The sequence below is a fragment of the Marmota marmota genome, unplaced genomic scaffold, assembly GCF_001458135.2.
Source record: "Marmota marmota marmota unplaced genomic scaffold, marMar, whole genome shotgun sequence".
NCBI lineage: Eukaryota > Metazoa > Chordata > Mammalia > Rodentia > Sciuridae > Marmota > Marmota marmota.
The window spans coordinates 9,029,942-9,048,823 of NW_025999969.1; the positions used below are offsets into that span (position 1 = coordinate 9,029,942).

Consider the following 18,882-nt stretch of genomic DNA (forward strand, 5'->3'; position numbering starts at 1 on the left):
ATTTATCTAATCTACTAGGCTGTGATCACTTGGAGCAATGTTGGATGTGGGCACCAGGGACTCTGACTTGAAAAAAATAGGTGAATGACACATACATCTGCTGAATTTCCAACCTGCCCAAATTGCTTTACTTTGGGGAGATAAACTTCCCCAGATAAACTGTTCCCAAATTATTGCTCATATCCCTCAAAGCCCAACATCTCCTGTCGGTCAGAGCTGATAGCACAGCATTTCATAAATAGTACCTTAGAAATGTCTTTGATAGGAATATCACCTTTAGGCTAAAACACTAGAATTAAATTGGTGTTGTCATGATATAAATGACCACAAGGGTTTCCCTTGAACTCTCCCAGTGTCATGTGTTCTGGTGCTGATGGCCTACTGCACAACTCAGTAATGTACCAACTGAAAATCTGAGGCAAGTGCTCCTCTCCAGGGGGCCCTACTTTTGAAGCCACACCCTTGCACACCTACACTCGCCCTGGTTCTCATCCATGTCTCATTTCTTGCATATGATGCGGTGCAGGACCTCTCAGAAGAATGTCCAGGATTGTTCTAGAGGAGTGTGAAGCAGGGAGGAGAAAAATGGGAATTGCATCTCCCCAAATAAAACAATCTACTCATGGTTGTGGTGATAAAAAGATCCCAGGAGACAGCTGTATGGCTCTTACATACACTTCATTGTTTGGGAGGGGCGGGGACTCAGAAGCTGGCAAGAGAAGGATGCCTCACAAAGGCCTGGTCCTCCTATTTGACAATAGGAAGGAAATTGCATTATGTGCACAATATATTTTATAAAAAAGTTTTAAAAGAGGTAATCCATAAGAATCCTTAAAAATTATTTCAAAGGAAGAATGTAGAACTGGATGATTTTACTAATTATTTCTTGCAAATTGGCAAGGAAAGGATCATTCCTACTAAAAAAAAAATTATAGAAGAAAGAAAAACTTAAAGTTAAGTTTCAAATCTATTACCCAAGCCTAACAAAACCTAACACAGAAATCTTCAGAATCCCATATGAAATGTAGATTTTAAAAAACTATAAAAATTCAACTTAGTAAATGTATAATCCACCACAAATTAGTAGCATTTGCTCAAGAAGACAATTTAATAATAAGCTTCTTAATATAACACATTCTAGCAGTAGGTCAAAAGAGAAGAAAGAATAATCATCAAGACAGATCATGGGAAGGCATTCTATGAAATGTATCTCCTGTTTTTTGATTTAAAAACACTATTGATTAACTGTAAAAGAAGGGTATTTTCTTTATATGAGGTGGCTACCTTGCACCAGTATTCAGTCATATTTATGAATGAAAACTACTAGAACTATTTCTATCAAGGGGTGGAGCTATCTACTATCCTGCTATTGTTTAAGATTGTCCTAGAAGTTCTGGACTATATACTAAGATAGAAAATAGGGGCATACATTCTAGTTATGGGAAATGAAGAAGGAATATTATAGCTAGCTATTATTAGTACCTGTCTTTCTAGAACACTTGAGACTCAAAAGTTTTTAGAAAGTTGAGAAAATGAGGCTACACTAATCTTGCTACTTATTAAAAAATCTTATAAAATTATAATTGTTAAAATATAGTGAAAGATCAAAAATAGACTGGTTGGCATATCAATGGAACACAAAAGACAGTCTGGAGTAAATTACATATATATATATATATATATATATATATATATATAAACATATGTAATATAAATTATAAGAAAATCATAAATACATGTGAATAGAGGTATGATGAAGTTGGCATTGTGCTTGGCTAAGGAACAAATGAATGAAAGGATATTAAATACTCAATAGTCAAAAAAAGTCTGCTACAAAAACTGATTGACTAGTTGGATAAATTAATTTGATCCCTACTATGAAAATGTACCAAAATTATATTAGATTTTTTAAAAAACACTAAAAGAAATTTTTAAAACTACACAGTGTTAATCTATCCTACTTTACAATTAGAAAAACTTTCTGTGTATAAAGGAAATGGGGAAAAACCCATAAAAGAATAAATAGCTTACACAGGTAATAAGGAAAGTAACAGTAATCCAATAGAAGAAATAAATAGATGTAAAAATGTACCTAGACATTTCACAGAAGAAGAGATGGCTAGGGATGTGAAAATGTATTTAATCCTCACTGAAAATCAAAAATTGCAAATTAAAACCAAATGAGAGATTATGTTTAAAAAGTCTTATTTGACTTGACAAGAATTTTCTTTTTTATTTCCCATGTTGGATATGCTGCCTGAAGCAAACTCTTTCCAAAGGAATGATTGGACTGAAATTGGTACAAACTTTATGAAAAGCAATGTAAGTTTTATACCATATTTATAATACCGAACTACTGGAACAGTTGCATGGTCATCAACAGGGTGACCATGAGTCCTCTTTTGCTCAGCCATTTGGTGTTTGAGCCTGGCATGATTATCAATCATGGTTTTCTTTTAACTCTCAACAGTGTCTCTGTCTTTTGGAACAGAAAATATTCTCTGGCTTTTCTGCGCAAAGGTCTTGATTGTAGCTTTGAAAAGTTTTTTTTTGGGGGGGGCGGGGGTGCTCATTTTTTATTCACTTAGATGAACATACTAGGGAAGTAAATAAGAATTTTTGAGTCCCTAATAAAAGCGCTGGACCCTTTCACATGAAATTCCTCATGCAGTTTTCCCTGAGGACTCACTTTCTACAGATGAGGAAATAGGGGCCCAGAATGAATGGTTACGATAATTTCTTCAATATTCTGAAGTTACCAAGGGGTCAACTTGTAGTTGAATTGGTTCAAACCCTTTTCCAAAAACAGTGTGGCATATATGCTTGTGCTTAAAATGATTCTTGGTGGCTTCCAATAGAAAAGGACTCATGTGACCGTTGAACAGTGTCTGTGTTCATCTGCAGATGTGCAAGTTTTTGCCTGGGGTTCTACCACCCATGACCATCACATCCAATATTCATTCTGAAATAATGCAATTATTTTCTTCTTCATTAGTAACTTAAAATTCTGGGAAGGGTGGGGAGGAGATAAGTATTCAGGACCAAAAAAATAATTAAATTTTATATACTTACAGTTTGTGTAGATAGGTTTTCGAAATGGTTTTCCCTTAGAAAAGATGAATGCTACTGTGATGCAGTTGAAGGTGACAATGGGCCACAGTGTGGTAGTCTCAAAACTTAAAATTGAACCAGGAATCAGAGTTGCATTTCTAGTCCAGTTTCTTTCCAAACTCACATTGGATGAGAAATTACTTGGGTTGGCCAGGAAGCACTCACTACAAAGGAATTGCCAGCAGTTATGGAACTTTCAATTCTATTTTTAATCCATTAGATGAAAAAAAAATAGTTAATCACTACCCTGGGACCTCAGGTTTCAACCTGTTCCAGTTGGTAACTATCAAGACATTCTGTTAACTTGTTCCAATGACAAAGAAGAAATAAAATTCAGAGGATGTCAGGATCGGTCTGTGGCATTACATTAAGGGCAAGTCTTGAAAGGGCTTGGATGACAATTTTCTAAGAAATTTCTTTCAATTCAAAGAGTAAATATACCATGTGAATTGGATGTGTGTGTGTGTATGTGTGTGTGTGTGTGTGTGTTCTTCTTCATGCACTACGGGGAGCCTCCTATGTCCTGAGTTTGAATCTCCCTACTCTAATCTTCTCTCCTTATATAGAAAAAAAATCTTCCTGAACATGATGTGCTTCCTATGATGAGGTACGTAATTTATACGCCATTTTGCCAGTAAATTAAGGAAATTTTTCAGACTGATCTAGGAGACCTTCACATCCCTTTTCGACCCCCAATTTCATTGTCATCTTTTGTCACTTCTCTCACTCTCCTTACACTCCTGACAGATGGGATTATCCCCTGTTCCTAAAATGCCACAGTTTGCAAACTGATCAAATTGGCATGTTCCCTTTAACTGAAGTAGCACTTACCTTTCAAATATCATTATATTTAAAATTACTTTTACTGGGAAGTGAATCTAACACATTCTATTCTTCCCTCTATTGCTCATTTAGCTCATTATTTTGCAATGATTTTGTTGATATATTATTATTTTCCACCTGAGGGGTACGATTTCCTTGAATATGGAATTTTTCTTTTGATTTTGATTTGTTTTGTTTTACTTAAATTTATAAGAAATCCTTAGGCACAGTACAGTGGGGTCATATAATATTTACTCAGAAAAATGCTTGCATAAGATTCAGGATTTCCCAGTCCTGACTTTTTTTTTTCTTCCTCTTCTTTTTTGTTCTCCCCCCCAATAATAAAACCTATACATTATTTTCTATTAGCTTTCTTCTTTAGCTTGAAAGTTTATAATTACTATTATAACTTTATTGATAAGATTAATTCTCCAATTGTAAATTCAAATGCAAGACTTAAAATCACTATCCTGGGCTCTAGGGTCCAGAAATGTGCTTTGATATAGTAGATGTCCAGTTAATGTTTGCAAAATAAACCCTTGGAACAAAGGATCAGAACTCACATTCTTGCACACACACACACACAAATAGACAAATAGCAAATAGACAAATAGATTAGATGGACTGAATTACAGTTGACCAGTATTGTACAGCCAGTTAGGGATAGAATCGGAACTATCCCTATTTCTTCTCCATTCCCTATTCACCACACTGTGGTTTCTATCAGAATTTGACTGATAGAGTGAGTGTATGCACTCCAATTTGGGGGAGAGGGGAATCTGGTTTTGAGTCTAAACAAGGTTCTGTACTTCAAGTAATACTCAAATTGCTGAATTTGAGATCTAAACAACAACCTTAGACATCATTTGATAGTTTTCCATATGAGTTTCACTGATTTCTGGGTTTCTGATGCCTTCACTCTCACAATGGTGGGAGGACGGGGTGTAATATGTGTGCGTGCACTTTTCCAGAAAGCTCTTTTCCTGTTTTCTTTTAGGGTCAGGGAGGCTTCCTCAGAAAAATTAAAGTTCTCACATCTATAATAAAGTTTACTTCATCTTACCTTTGATTTATATAGTTAAACAAAGAAAGCCTAGGAGGTGAAGAGACTTTTCTTCAGTCTAATGTTCCAATTCCATCAGAGCAACAATACCATCAACTAACATTTAATTGTAATGTTTATTGGAAAAATCCAAATTAATTTAAGCTAATCTCTCTGTATGGCTGTTTCAGGGACCAGCAAACTATAGACCACAGGCCAATCCAATGTACCACCTGTTTTTATAAACAAAGCTTTATTGGAACATGGCCACGCCCACTTATTTACATATTGTCTATGGCTGCTTTTGTACTGTAACAGTGGAATTGACTAATTGCAACAGAGACCATCCAGATTACAAAACCTAAAATATCTACTGTCTGGCTCATCTACAGGAAATGTTTCCCAGCCCTTGGTCTATAGGAAATTCAAACTACCAAGGAATGGATAATTCACACAGTCAACCCGCTGAGAGATGTACACATCAATCAGCAGTGTGACAGATCTTCCACACCCTCTCCACATGGCTCATCCAGAACTCCACTATTAACTGTTTTCTGTTTTATCACTTGTGTTTTGAAGCATGGAGACTCAATTTTTGTTTATTAAAATTTTAGGATATATGTTTGAATCAAGCTATATCTAATTACATCATCAGAATGGAAAGCTAAGAAAATGAACTCACGCGTCTCGGTAGACCTCACAATACCAGGGTTGTTGCTTCACATAGAGAAATGCACAGACCTGCACAATGCAGGTGAAACAGGAATGCAAGAAGACCGATAGCAGCAAAGGTGGAGAGAGGAGCTGTCCTGCTGGTCGAAATGGAGCCAGCTTTGGGTAGGCATGTGTTGAACTCACTGAAACACAAGCATATTTTTTTCCTTTACAATTTCATCATTAAGAATAAAAAAATTGAGATACACTTTATCTTGTGTCTTGTACTAGAATTCAGATTCAGCAGACATGAGTTTAAGGTTTACAACTACATAAGCATAATTCTATACAAGCTTTCTCTCTTCCTTGCTTTACCTTTAGAAATGAAAAGTAATGCATTAAAAAGCCTGGAATTATTACACTTACCATACCACATGGCACACACATTTTTTTCCACAAGCAAACAAACCAGAGATGGTACGTAAAAGAGGAAGATGGCCTTCCACATGGGGTATGCAACACAAATATTATCTCCCAGTGATGACAGGAAAGTGGAGAATTAGAATAAATAGGCATTTGGCTAGACTAATCTGTGTATGCTTGGTAATTAAAGAAAGCACTCCATCTATTAGTCATTCAACCAGCATTCTCTGAGCAATTCAACGTGCCAGGAACTGTGCCAGGAGTGTGTTCTGTTTCTTCCTGGATACACACATAAACAGGAGTTTTTTAATGCACATTCCATTCAGTTAGGGGAAAAAAAAACCCAAAGAAAAATCTTGCTTCTAGATAAGAGTGGTGTATTGTGTTTTTGACCCTAGGGCTTTTTTTTTTTTAATTTAGGGATTGAAAATGGGCAATTAAAAAGAACAATTATTTTCTAAAAAGATGACTACATCCTTCTTAGAAGTCATATACTCTACCAAGCTGATGAAAATGAAATGCATTTTCGAGACAGAGCAGATAAGAAGTGTGGAGACATTAGGAATTAGAAACTTCATATTTAAAAATTATTAGTCACCAAGAAAATGCAAATAAAAAATACATGACATACTGTCCCACACCACTTTGACTACTATGATCTAAAACATACAATAACAACAAAAACCGCAAATGCTGATAAGGGTATGGAGAAAAGGAACTTAAGTTATTAGAGCTGTAACTTAGCATAGCTACTATGGAGAATACGGAGGTTCTTCAAAAAACTAAAACTAGAACTACCATGATACTTCTAGGCATATATACAAAGGAAATAAAAGCATCAGAGAGAACTGATAGCCCATGTTTATGGGGGTGCTATTCATGATAGCTAAAGTATGGAATCAGGCTAGGTGCCTATCAACAAAGAAACGGACACACACACACACACACTAGAGCATTATTCAGCCATAAAGAAGAATGAAATCCTGTCATTCTTCTTTAGATAGATGAAACCGGAAGACATTTTATTAAATGAAATAAGCCAAATGTAGAAATACAAGCACTGCCCGAAACTGTGAAAACTGGGAAAAAAAATCAACCTGAATAGTGATAACTGGAGACCAGAAGGCTGGGGGTGGGGGATGTGAGGGTGGGAGAGGGGTGGTTAGATCTGATCTATGTGCACTGTATTACGGAACAATCGCACTGAATCCCATTAATCTGTACAATTAATATGTATTAATAAAAATTTTAAAATAATCATGTTTCAGTTTTTGTTTTCTTTCCCTTTTCACAGCTTATCTCGGGTTTGTCTGATAAACAGAAGGTAGAAGGTGGGTGCTTATGTTTGCATTTGTGCACGTAGAGACAGGGTGGTAGGGACTGATGTTCAGTTTGGGATAACAAAACTCTGAAGCAGGTCTTCATTGGTTCATTGTGTGTCCTGGGTTAGCCATTAAACTCTCTGATTCTTCACTTTTTTCAAAATGAGCTTGTTGAAATGTTTAAATGGTATCCAAAACGCCTTTCAACACATTTATTCCAAAGCTCTATGACTGTCCACACTCTCGCCATTAGCGGTTCCATCAGTGATTCCCAAGCAGGGTGGCAGGCTAGGGCCTGTGGAGTGTGCAGGGGGGAGAGAGACATCTCCTCAGACAATTTGAAGACCAAGGGAAGATGTGAATAAATTTCATAGTAAAGAATTTGATGGGCCTTTGTCCTCACTTTCTGGGATGTTTCCTTCACATCCCTGGGTGCCAGGAGAATCTCTCTTTTTCATGGTGATAGTTTATGCTAATAAGATGACTGATGGTACCTTTGAGGAGAATATTATGTTAACAACATTACTCAGGAATGGGGTTGGCCATACCGAAAGACCAACTGTGGGATTAGATCTAAGTTTTTGAGCCACATATCAGCATGATCTGTAAGAGGTGGCTGGAAATTGAGCTCAGCCTTTGGTCAATGATTCAATCAGCCATGTTTAATAATGAAACCTTCAATAAAAATTCTAGACTCTGACATTCATTTGAGCTTCCCTGGTTAGCAATACCCTGCACATTGTCATACATCTGTGTGTCAGGACGGTGAGGCATCCTGACCCCATGGGGAAAGGACAATGGAAGTCACATTCAGGACCCCTTCCAGACTTTGCCCCCTGTGTCTCTCTCTTTGGCTAGTTCTGAGTTGTATCTTCTTGCTATAAATAAAAGTGCCATTATAAGCATAGTGCTTCTCTGAATTCTGTGAGTTGCCATAGCAAATTATTGTATCTGAGAAGGTAGTGGGAACCCTTAAATTTGGAGCCAAGTGGTCAGATGAACCCCAGACTTGAGGCTGAACTCAGCAGACTTGTGGAGGCTGAGCACCTCACCTGCAATATCTGGCCTAACTCTAGGTGGTTGCTGTCAGAAGTCATTGCTTGGATACACAGTGTGGGCTGAGGTCAGGGCTGGAAGAGACCATATTCCCAGGTCACAGAGGCAGAGGCTGAACTGTTTGGCATTCTCTCTGCCCTCCAGTATCCAAGATGGAATGTGACTGCACAATTCATATAGAGGGTATTGGAGAGAAGGATAGTGACATCTCTGTGCATTTGGCCTCTACCTCTTTGGTCAATTCTCTTACACATGCTCATTATAGTTTCTGGTCTTTTAATCTTATTTTTTTTAACAAAAGAATTGTGGTAGATTGAATTATTGGCTTCATAGAGGTGGAGTTAATTTGGGGCTTCACTGTGTGACATTGTGTAGCCAAAGAGATGTTAACATTGGTTTTAAGCATTCTTGCCTGGTTCACCTTGCTCTGCTTTTGCTCTCTGTGACTCTCAGGGAGAATATACACTGTCTGTCCTTTCAGGTTGTCCCTAAATGGAGAATGTAAAGAACTGAATCAAACCCCAAAGCATGACCAAAATCAACCCATCTACATTCTAAAGCATCATGGTTGTGCTGAGCAACCTAGATCCTCTGAATGATAGTCAGGCTATAAACCCATTAGCGGGGAGAATAACTGCTTGGGGGGCATAAGCCCCTGAATGTTGGGGGTAGGTTTTATTTGGCATTCTTGTAGCAATAACTGGTTGATGTCTGTTACTGTTTGATGTGAGGTTTCCTCCCAAAGCTTTTGCCCCCTGCCCCTCCAAAGCTTCATGCTGCAAGAGGATTTGTAAGAGAAATGATTGGGTTATGAGCCTTAACCCAATCAGTGAATTGATCCCCTGATGGGATTTACTAAGTGGTAGCTAAAGGTAGGTAGGGTGTGGCTGGAGGAGGTGGGTAAGAGGGGGTATGTGCCTCTTAGGAATATATTTTGTGCTAGGGGGTGGAGTCTCTCTGCTTTCTGATCATCATGTGAGCTGTTTCTCTCCACTACACTCTTCTGCCATGCTGTTCTGCCTCACCTCAAGCCCCAAGGAATGGAGCCATCTGTCTATGGATTGAGACCTCTGAAACCATGAGCCCCTGAATAAACTTTTCCTCCTCTACAATTGTTCTGGTCAGGTCTTTCAGTTGCAGCAGGAAAAAAAAAAAAAAAAGCTGACTAAAACAACATACAGAGCATTGAATAAACTTACATAGAGTATTTTGATTTTTTCCATATTAGAGAATTCTAATATTTCTAACAGGGAATCTGTTTTCCTGAGTATAAATAACAACAAAAAGAATAAATACCATCTTGGGACACTTACTAGGTTCTAGAGATTGTGCCAAGTGTTTTATAAATATCATCTTTATTCCCTGAACAAGCAACGTAAAACAGATAAATTCTACAGATGATGAAAATGAGGTTTAAAGAAGTAGAACCCCTTGCTTAAAGAAGGTTAGTGAGTGACAGGGTGAAGATGTGAACTCAGGTCTGTCTGACTGTAAAGCCTCATGTTCTCTGCTCTGCAGCACATTGCAGTATGGTGGGTTTCATAAATTAAAATGAACACAATGAGAAGCCCTGAAATACCAACTTGGATAGTAGTGCTGTTCATCCCTAGGCAGAGAAACTGTTCTGAATTGTCCAGATTTCCTTAAAATGATGATGACATATGCTATCGGACAGTGTGCAGAGGAATGCAAGCTTACAAAATCATACATTTTACTCAGAATTAATCACCCCATCCATGAGTTCCCACAGCACATTACTCACAATGCTGCTATGATGGAGGGTGTCTTGCATTAAATTCAGTTGTTTACCTATGTACTCAGCAGCCTGTGAGCTCCCTGAGGGAAGAAACCCTGCTTCATTAGTTTCATCCCTTACTAACTCTGGCATAGAGCCTGCTACAAGGGAAGATTCTATCACTTCATGTTCTAGTATCAAAAGGTAATCTTTAATTGTTCGGCATCCTTTGGATGTCATGTAGTTGATCTGCTTTACAAATATTTCAAAACATGCAAGTCAGATTTCCAGAGACTCATAAACCCATCTGAACTACATGCAAAATTCTGAGTGCATCTCATGACATTGCTCATAAGTACCATTTGCTAACCAACTGTGCCCCTGGAGCTCCAACCTCATGACATGTCAAAGGTGAAAAGATTTTTATCTCCCACCAGCTTCTCCAAGAGGATCACATCCCAGAAAAGGTGCTCAGCAAAGCACTGGTGGGGTTTATGGAAGAAATATATGTCATGGAGAAATTCCCTCCCTCATCCACTTCTCTAGATACTGCTTCCTCTCGTCTGCTGGAGTATTTGGCCTACATGGAGCTCAGTTATATGGCCCCACCTTCACTCACAGAAAATGATTGGCCTCATGGTGGACATTTTACCCAAGTGGGTCAATAAATTTCCTCTCTAAAAGGTTTGCAGCTGTGGCAATGAGAGACTGAGCTCATCACCTTGGGAAAAGAAGCAGAAAGGCTATGGAGATTCAGCCCTATTGCCACCCTTCAGGGAACATTTGCAAGGTCAATGAGTAGAAGCCAGTAAGAAACAGTCAGATTGGAAAAATTAAGAGAGAGAAGATGGCTGTTTGGAAATAAAGGAAGTGAGCCCATTTTTGAATTTTCAGTGTTCTAGCCTCCCTCAGGCCCATGAGCTTCAGAGTTTTTGTTCTCAGGTGGCTTTTGGGTAGTTATGTTCCTCATCACCTCCCTTCTCTATCTTCTTGATAGCGTGTGAATGAATCTTGTGGAAGACGAAAGAGATGTGGCTAATTGAAATTTTCTTTAAGGGAGTTGCTACACAGATTAGGGTCCAAATGGCCTTTGAGACATGCTCTTCCCTAATTGACTTCCCCTCCTGACTTCATCTTATTTTTCTCCTTGATTTTCTCTTTATGTATCATTTCTTGTCTTATTGGCTGTTTTTGTATTTTGCCTTAAAATCCTACAGGAACTCAACAAGAGTATACATAAGTAAGTAAATAAACTAATTAAACACACCATGGCATTGTCTTTTCTCAGTATCAAGCCTTAAACTGCTTCCTTGGAAATGTAAGGAGCCTTGACAAGAGTCATTTCACACTGATCGCATCCAATTGTCAGTGACTCATAAGGGCTGCAGATGAATGTCTACCCTTCTCACCCGTCAAGATTTTCTGTTTTCTGCCCAACGCACCTTTTCAAATTTTATCTCCTGCTGCTTCTTTTCACGTACCCTACAGTATGGTCAAATTGAAAAACACTTACCCCATATTTATCAGCTCTTGCTCATGCAGTTTCCTTCTATTTGAAATGCTCTCCTTTTAGCAAAATGTTTTTGAAATCTATCCATCCCTACTGTGTTGTTGTGAATACTACGTGTTCCATGAGGCCACCCCTAGCATCTCTCTCCTTTCTCTGTTGCTTTCTCCTCCAGAAACCCAGATTATCAAAAACAATCACTCCTTTCTCTGAACTCCCAAAGATCTGCTATTTTCTGCCACTCACTACTTTTGACTTGCATCTCATTTTTTCACGAATGTGAATCCCCCACTAAACTCTAAACTTGAGAGATCATCCTTTTTAAGTCCCCCTTTTTGTGCCTTTACATGGAGTAAGACAAGAATGCTTGTGTATCAGAGTGTTGAGTAGTGCTTTTCTTGTGTGGAGAGTTTGGGTGAGCCGTCTGTATGAGGACAATAACTAGGAAGTGCCAATTTAGTGTGAAGAGATAAGATCCTAATGTTTCCATAGCACCTTGTAAGGGAGACCCATATTGGACCTTCAACTATAAGCATCCCCTTCCCTGGCTCTGTGTATTGATTTAGCAAGGGAAAACCATAGAGATTATCAAGAGATTCATCAATCAAGGGGAGTTGTTAGGAGTAGTATGAACTGTCATTTTCTTTCTTTCTTTCTTTTTCTTTCTTTCTTTTTTTTTTTTTTTTTTTTTTTTTTTTTTGGCAGTGATGGGGGGCGGGGAGGGTACCAGGGATTGAACTCTGGGCACTTGACCATTGAGCCACATCCCAGCCCTATTTTGTATTTTATTTAGAGACAGGGTCTCACTGAGTTGCTTAGTGCCTGACTTTTTGCTGAGATTGGCTTTGAACTTGCGATCCTCCTGCCTCTGCCTCCCAAGCCACTGGGATTATAGTCATGTGCCGCTACACCCGGCTTTGAACTGTCTTTTTCTCCTCAGGGTCTCCACAATCTAAGGAGAAGTCATAAAACCCATTCTAGGAGAGACTGGAAGTGATTTTGAGAGGAGGTTTGACTGTGCATACTCCTTTTCTATGCAACATATAAAGGAGGGAGGGAAACAGTGAGACCAAGCTATACACTTATTGTCTGGTAGGTCAAGTAGACGTCATGGAATTTAGCCTGGCAAGAGCAACCCCAAAGGGATCTGCCCAATGGTGCAGCCTGCTAAAGTCTTTGTGGCATGTACCACTAGAACACAGCAGCAGAAAAGATTTCTGAAGGGTCAGAAAAAACATGTATTTTCATTTACTTCCATGTTAGGGAGTGGTCTAGTCCAGACCCATCCACAGGGAATCTCCGAAGAACTCACAAGTGAGCACCACACAGATTGCCTGAGTTTAGATGCCTGCTATGTCAGAGGCATTTGACAGGACAGAACTACAATGCCTCCACTTAAGTAAGAAGAGCCCTGCTCTTGAAGCTCTTATTCCCTGAATAAGGGAGGAGGGTGGGTGAAACAAGGCAAATAAAGAGAGGACATGGCCTTCTCTCCCACTGCTAGCTCCAAGCCACAAGTCAGACTTGATCTAGGGGGAGAAAAGCTTTGAATTGGATAAAAATGTGAAATATTAATTTATGATACCTGGGTTTTTCATATCTAAAGATGAAAGTCATTTTAATACTTGAAATTGACCAGGAAATCACCCGACTGTGGGAGGATGGAGCTTGCAGGGAGGGGAAAACAGAAAGTTTGAAGGCAGAGAGTTAAGAGCAAGTAAATGAAAATACATGTTTTGTCTCCACGCTCATCTTCACCAGTCTTCTAGAGGGCAGCCCATCTCCCAGACCAGCTATAGGTATGTTGAATAATAACTGGACACGGTTTGTCATTCTGATAGAGCATCATGCTTCCCATTTATCACCCTTCCAAGTCAGTCTTCTCTTAGAGGTAATCATGGTCCTTCCTGGAGTCATCCCAACATCCCCACTGAGCCCACACTGGAATGAGAGACTGAGAGCTTCACAGGGTGACCAACTGGCATGATGATCAATAGGCTATTGTCACTGGAAAGAGTAAGAAGCCTCACCTCCATAATCAACCATGGAATTAGTGGGTAGGTCTCAAAGTAACTTTCTCAAGGTCATATAGCAATTCTGAGGCAAGACTAGAACTACTGCCCACATTTTAAGGTTTCTAGTGACATAAGTCTACCTAAATTCATTCTGATTCTTTTTAAGCGCTCAACAAGCCAGCCAGTCTTGTCAAAAAAAAAAAAAAAATAGGAGAGGCGCAGTGTGAGATCATTGAGCTCTGTGTGAGTGTTTAGTGCACAGTGCACCATGATATAGACTTCATAGGTATCCTCAAGGATACCTGAGGACATTTCACATGAGGAAATAATTTATTTCTTAAGTACGTTGCCAATGGTCACAGAGGTCCTTGGAGGACTCTCTTACTTGGGTCCAGATAGAGAGTGGTAGAAGATGTCCATGGCTTCGACCCCCCCCCCCACTGCCTGCCGTATTAGTTCTTGGAAACTCTTAGCATTCCTTTTTTAGTTTCATTCATAAATAAATCATGCAAATTGCTTAAAATACCCAACATCATAGAAGCAATAGCATTGATTCAAAATTATTCAGTCATCTGAATATTAATAGCATATAGAAAAATATTTAATGGGCTATGAATAGACACTTCAACCCTAATCATCAAAACTGATATCACTTGTGTCTCTGAAACTGGTGAATTTTGTCATTTGGTTGATATAATAAATGACTTCAATATCAGTTTCATGTTTTAAGATGCTACGTGAAATTCTCAAAGTTATTAATATCCTGCATGATCTGATGTTTTATTGGTTATTTTTCATAGTACTCCATTGTTGAACCAAAAAAACGGGATGACAGTGCCATTCTTTTTCTTTGCCCTCTGTTGCGGCAGTTACCTTTCTCACTTATTAAGAGTTAGTATCAGGCCCTGAGTTCCTCGATCGGAAACACTTTATCAGCGTCACCTCAAAGGAAAGAAATGAATAATAGCTGTTGTAAGCCACACCTTGCTTTTGAGAGAATTCCACTAGAATAAAATGCTAGCATTTGTTCTCACATGTCAAGGATCTAAAAAACCCTAGTTTCACGTCAATATGAAGAGAAAGCTGAATAATGGAAAGTGATCCTTGGGTTTTTAAAAATTCCCTTTCTAGATTTCTTATTCATTTCTCTCTCTCTCTCTAAGACAAAAACCTACAAAGAGCTCAGAACTTTTAAAGTTAAAACCTATTTGCTATCAGAATAGTTTACTATCAAGTCGGTACTTTAAGACTCAAGTCACCCCAACATCACTTTGAAAAGATTATAGGCAACAAGATCTGAGTAATTAGGATGCCACTTTCCCAGAAGTTGTTACTTGTGTAGGTAGTTCTAGAATTTCAGAAATAAATATGAGTAATGCAGTTGACTTTGCTAAAGAGCTTACTTGTTAAACAGACCATCAAAGTAATGGCTACGTCCTGCATGAGATACTGGTAATTCCCAAAGATCTGTAGCTGCTGAAAAAGAAGGAAAAGTAAATGTAAGTGTGGCTTCTGTCATTACAGAGTTTCTGTATCATTCCCAACACTCTTTCTAAAGTTCTTAAGAGGCAATTGTTATTTTTCTCCTCTCCTCAGGAATCAAACGATTTACCTAAAACCATTAGCATCTCATGGGATGAAATGAGACAGACCATTACTTTCCCGACCTTTAACTGAATTCCACATTAGCAATGGGAGTCCATCATATGGAATCACACTCCTATTGGTCACATAAATTCTGGCATCTGCCCTCTCAGCAATGGGATTCTGAGTAGAAGATTTTAAAGCCTGAAACCCCCTCCTTGAGAACACTAAACTTCAACATCAAAGCCTACTCACGTTACAGACCAGATTTATGCACATGAAAAATATGACTGGCCTTTTAGAGAGTGAACCAAAGGCTCAAAGATTTCTGGGTCAAGGTCCTTGGAGGACTCTCTTACTTGGGTCCAGATAAGCAGAGTGAACGACTTCTGTACGAACTGTGGTTGCTACTCCATCCGTAGAGATAAGTCCTGATTTCACCTTTTGGAAAAGGGGTAGTTGGTTCCTCAATGTCTCACCCTATCCCCAAACTCTAGTTCTTTCTGTCTTCTTTAGCTTTTTTCTTATAGTCTTTCTCTTCTTTCCCTTTCCCACCCCTGAGTAGTAAAAAAAAAAGATGAAGCAGGGCAAAGTTTTTAACAGAAGCTTTAGTTTTCACTGTAAAAGCAGTTCTATGGAGGGCTTTGAAAATCAGCCAGTACAACAGCTCAGAAGCAGCTATTTGCCAAGGATAAGACCTAATCTGTGTTGTTTTTGTTTGTTTGTTATTTGGTACCAGGGATTGAACTCAGGGGCACTCGACCACTAAGCCACATCCCCAATCCTTTTTGTACTTTATTTAGAGACAGGGTCTCCCTGAGTTGCTTAGAGCCTTGCTTTTGCTGAGGCTGGCTTTGAACTCATGATTCTCCTGCCTCAGCCTCCAAAACTGCTGGGATTACAGGCACGCGCCACCATGCCTGGTCCTAATCTGTGTTTTGAACCCAGGATTCAAAATGTGAACCCAGGATTCCTGGCTTCCAGTCTGTTTGTTCTCTCAGCCTGGCTGCCTTTTGGCCCTCCACATGTGACACAGCCCACAAGATGCCACATAGCTTGTGGTCTTCTGATTCACCTCTTAAATCTCCCAGGAAAGCAATAAAATAGCTCTTTTCCCAAAGCATACTTTGAGACTGTTATAATTCTTTAACTGTCGAGCAAACTATAATTGGACTAATGAAGATTACTTTCAACCCTATACATGGTTCTTCCTTAGAATTAATTGATCTTAATGATTATTACCATTTAATTTTAAGAGGTGGTTTTTTTTGTTTTTTTTTTTTTTTTTTTTACCTTTTAAAGAGTTGCTAAGGTCTAACTGTGCAAGTTCTGGGTAGATGTAGGACTAAAACTCCAGTGTGGGAAATTTTTAGCATTCTAGCCTTTCAAAATCTGATTCAACAACTTCTCTCCTTTTTATCTCGTCTCAATCTTGCCAAAAATATTCCACAGTTGGAGACTGATCCATTTCCTGCAGAGTTATATTTAGGCTGCTCTGAAGCTCTCTTCATGCTCCAAAGAAAGAAACAGGGGCTTGGAGAGGTCAAAAGTCTCAGGTTATATGGAGAAAAACAACACCCTAGAAAACTGATCCACAGCTACTTATTTCTAGCCCACATTTCATGCATCATTATACCAGGTCTCCAAGTTTGTAGGCACATACTTCAAAAGATGTCATTTATTTATAAAACATTGAATTCTGTGTAGGAGCTACACCTCAGAGAATAAAACCAGAAATGCAGATATATAAATGCATTAGAACTGGGAAGAAATGATTTTTGTTCATACCCAATAGAGCAGCAATGTTCCAATAAACTGGATTATGCCATACATGATCAAGTATTTAAATACTCCAAAGGATGAAACCAGAGCAGCTCGGCCTTCTCTGTTTAGAATAAATAAATAAAATTAGCGGATTAGGTATGAGGCACAACTACTCACCTTTCTTATATTTCAAAAAGAGTCTGATTTTTAACAGCCTGTTGATATATATTCACTTAATCACTGATTCATCCTCTCATATATTTAGTCATTCATTCATTCATTCTTTCCTCTAGTCATTACACTAGTGGATTCTTGACTCACATTTATTTAGGCCTTATGAGGTACAAGCATTTACTGAGAGTCATGGAGGATGTAAAATGAACCAGGCACAGTTCTTTCCTTGGAGTAAGAAGGCTATCGTATACATTAAAAACACAACGCAAGATTGATCAAATTACATTATGGACATGTGTGAATATGACATAATGAATCCATTATCATGTCTAATTATAATGCACCCATAAAGAAAACACACAGTGCCACATTAGGATTAGGTATAGCATTTCACATACTCCCTTAATTGTGACTCTTTATATCTTAATAGCACATGCTTCCTGGGAATGGTTGTGTGAGTGTTCTAGAAGCCCTTAGACACATAAGGCTAAAGGATGGGTGCTCTTACATTGTAGGAAGTGTGGATGTGGTTCTGATTTTTGAGATGGAATCAGTTTTGCTGGCTTCAGTGTTCCAGGGAGAACCTAGGGTAATAATCTGAACTGGCCTGGAGATCAAGAGACTGACACTACAGCTAAAATTGCAATTTAGAAAGTAGATACTTCCTCTTGTAAAAAAAAAAAAAGTTTCCACTTGAGCTGTTTTTCCTTTAGCAAAGTTTTGCTGGATGGTGGATTATGATGGGACAGAAGACAACAGGAGGCAATAGCACATGACAGTCCTGCACCCTCCTCTTGTCAGGACAGAAACAAATCTGTAGGAGAGAAACCCACACCCACTTTGTTTCTAGGCCCAGTGACTGGACACCTGCTCTGCTTAAAGACTTTGTTAACAAAACAAGGACATGAAAAGGAAAATATAGGCCAAACTACTAGTCACTGTGCCTCTAGCAAGAGAGTTGGGGTGGGAGATGGGCCAGGTTGCTTTGGGCAGATGTTTTCCAACAGCCTGTGAGTTGCCACCATTTGTTTTCAACACAGATGATGGAGCAGAAGACAAGCTGAGAAGAGGCAAGCATATGAAGCCTGGATGCTTTCCCCAAGTCTGACGTAAATACTGTGATTTCATCTTTTTTCTACAGTTGAATATAATTCCAGAAAAATGAAGGCACCCAGATTCAAAAGAAGATACAAAAACCATTCTGAGTAAAGGCTGAAGGGTAGCCTCCAAAATTACAACTATTCTTAATGATTATGAATTCTGTGTAGTTCACACATTCCAGAAACATCCATTGAATGTTCTGATGTACTAAGCTTAGGACTAGGCATGATACTTTATAGAGAAATGAATAAGACACAGTCCTTGCCCTTGACTTGAACTGTAACCATCAGTGAATTATGCTTCAAAGGATCACAATATGAAAGCCTGTAGGTCTGTACCTATGCATCTAAAATCGTACCTCATTGCCCTCCTGGAGTGCTTTTTCAGGCATAAGCAAGCATCTAGGATAGCAAGGGTAAAATGAGCCCAACAGAGCTGAGCCAGCCTAATTTTTATGATCTATGAAATGCAAAAGAAAAGAGTTTCTACCCTGAAGTCTTACTAAGCCATCTGCCACTATAGAAATTTTATATCATGACTCCTATTTCAACACAGTGTGTTGCATTCATAAA

The 18,882-nt window shown here is 38.7% G+C and overlaps 1 protein-coding gene across 1 annotated transcript in view; it reads right to left on the reverse strand.

Moving 5' to 3' along the window:
- Atp13a5 (ATPase 13A5) overlaps positions 1-18,882 on the reverse strand; it is a 112,252-nt gene that overhangs the window by 5,898 nt on the left and 87,472 nt on the right. Inside the window, exons 24-27 of the mRNA XM_048804086.1 lie at positions 17,060-17,156; positions 15,091-15,163; positions 5,658-5,832; positions 3,073-3,275 (exon numbers count right to left, since the gene is read on the reverse strand). Coding sequence (XP_048660043.1) covers positions 3,073-3,275; positions 5,658-5,832; positions 15,091-15,163; positions 17,060-17,156 — 548 coding nt within the window. The remainder of the gene's footprint in view (positions 1-3,072; positions 3,276-5,657; positions 5,833-15,090; positions 15,164-17,059; positions 17,157-18,882) is intronic.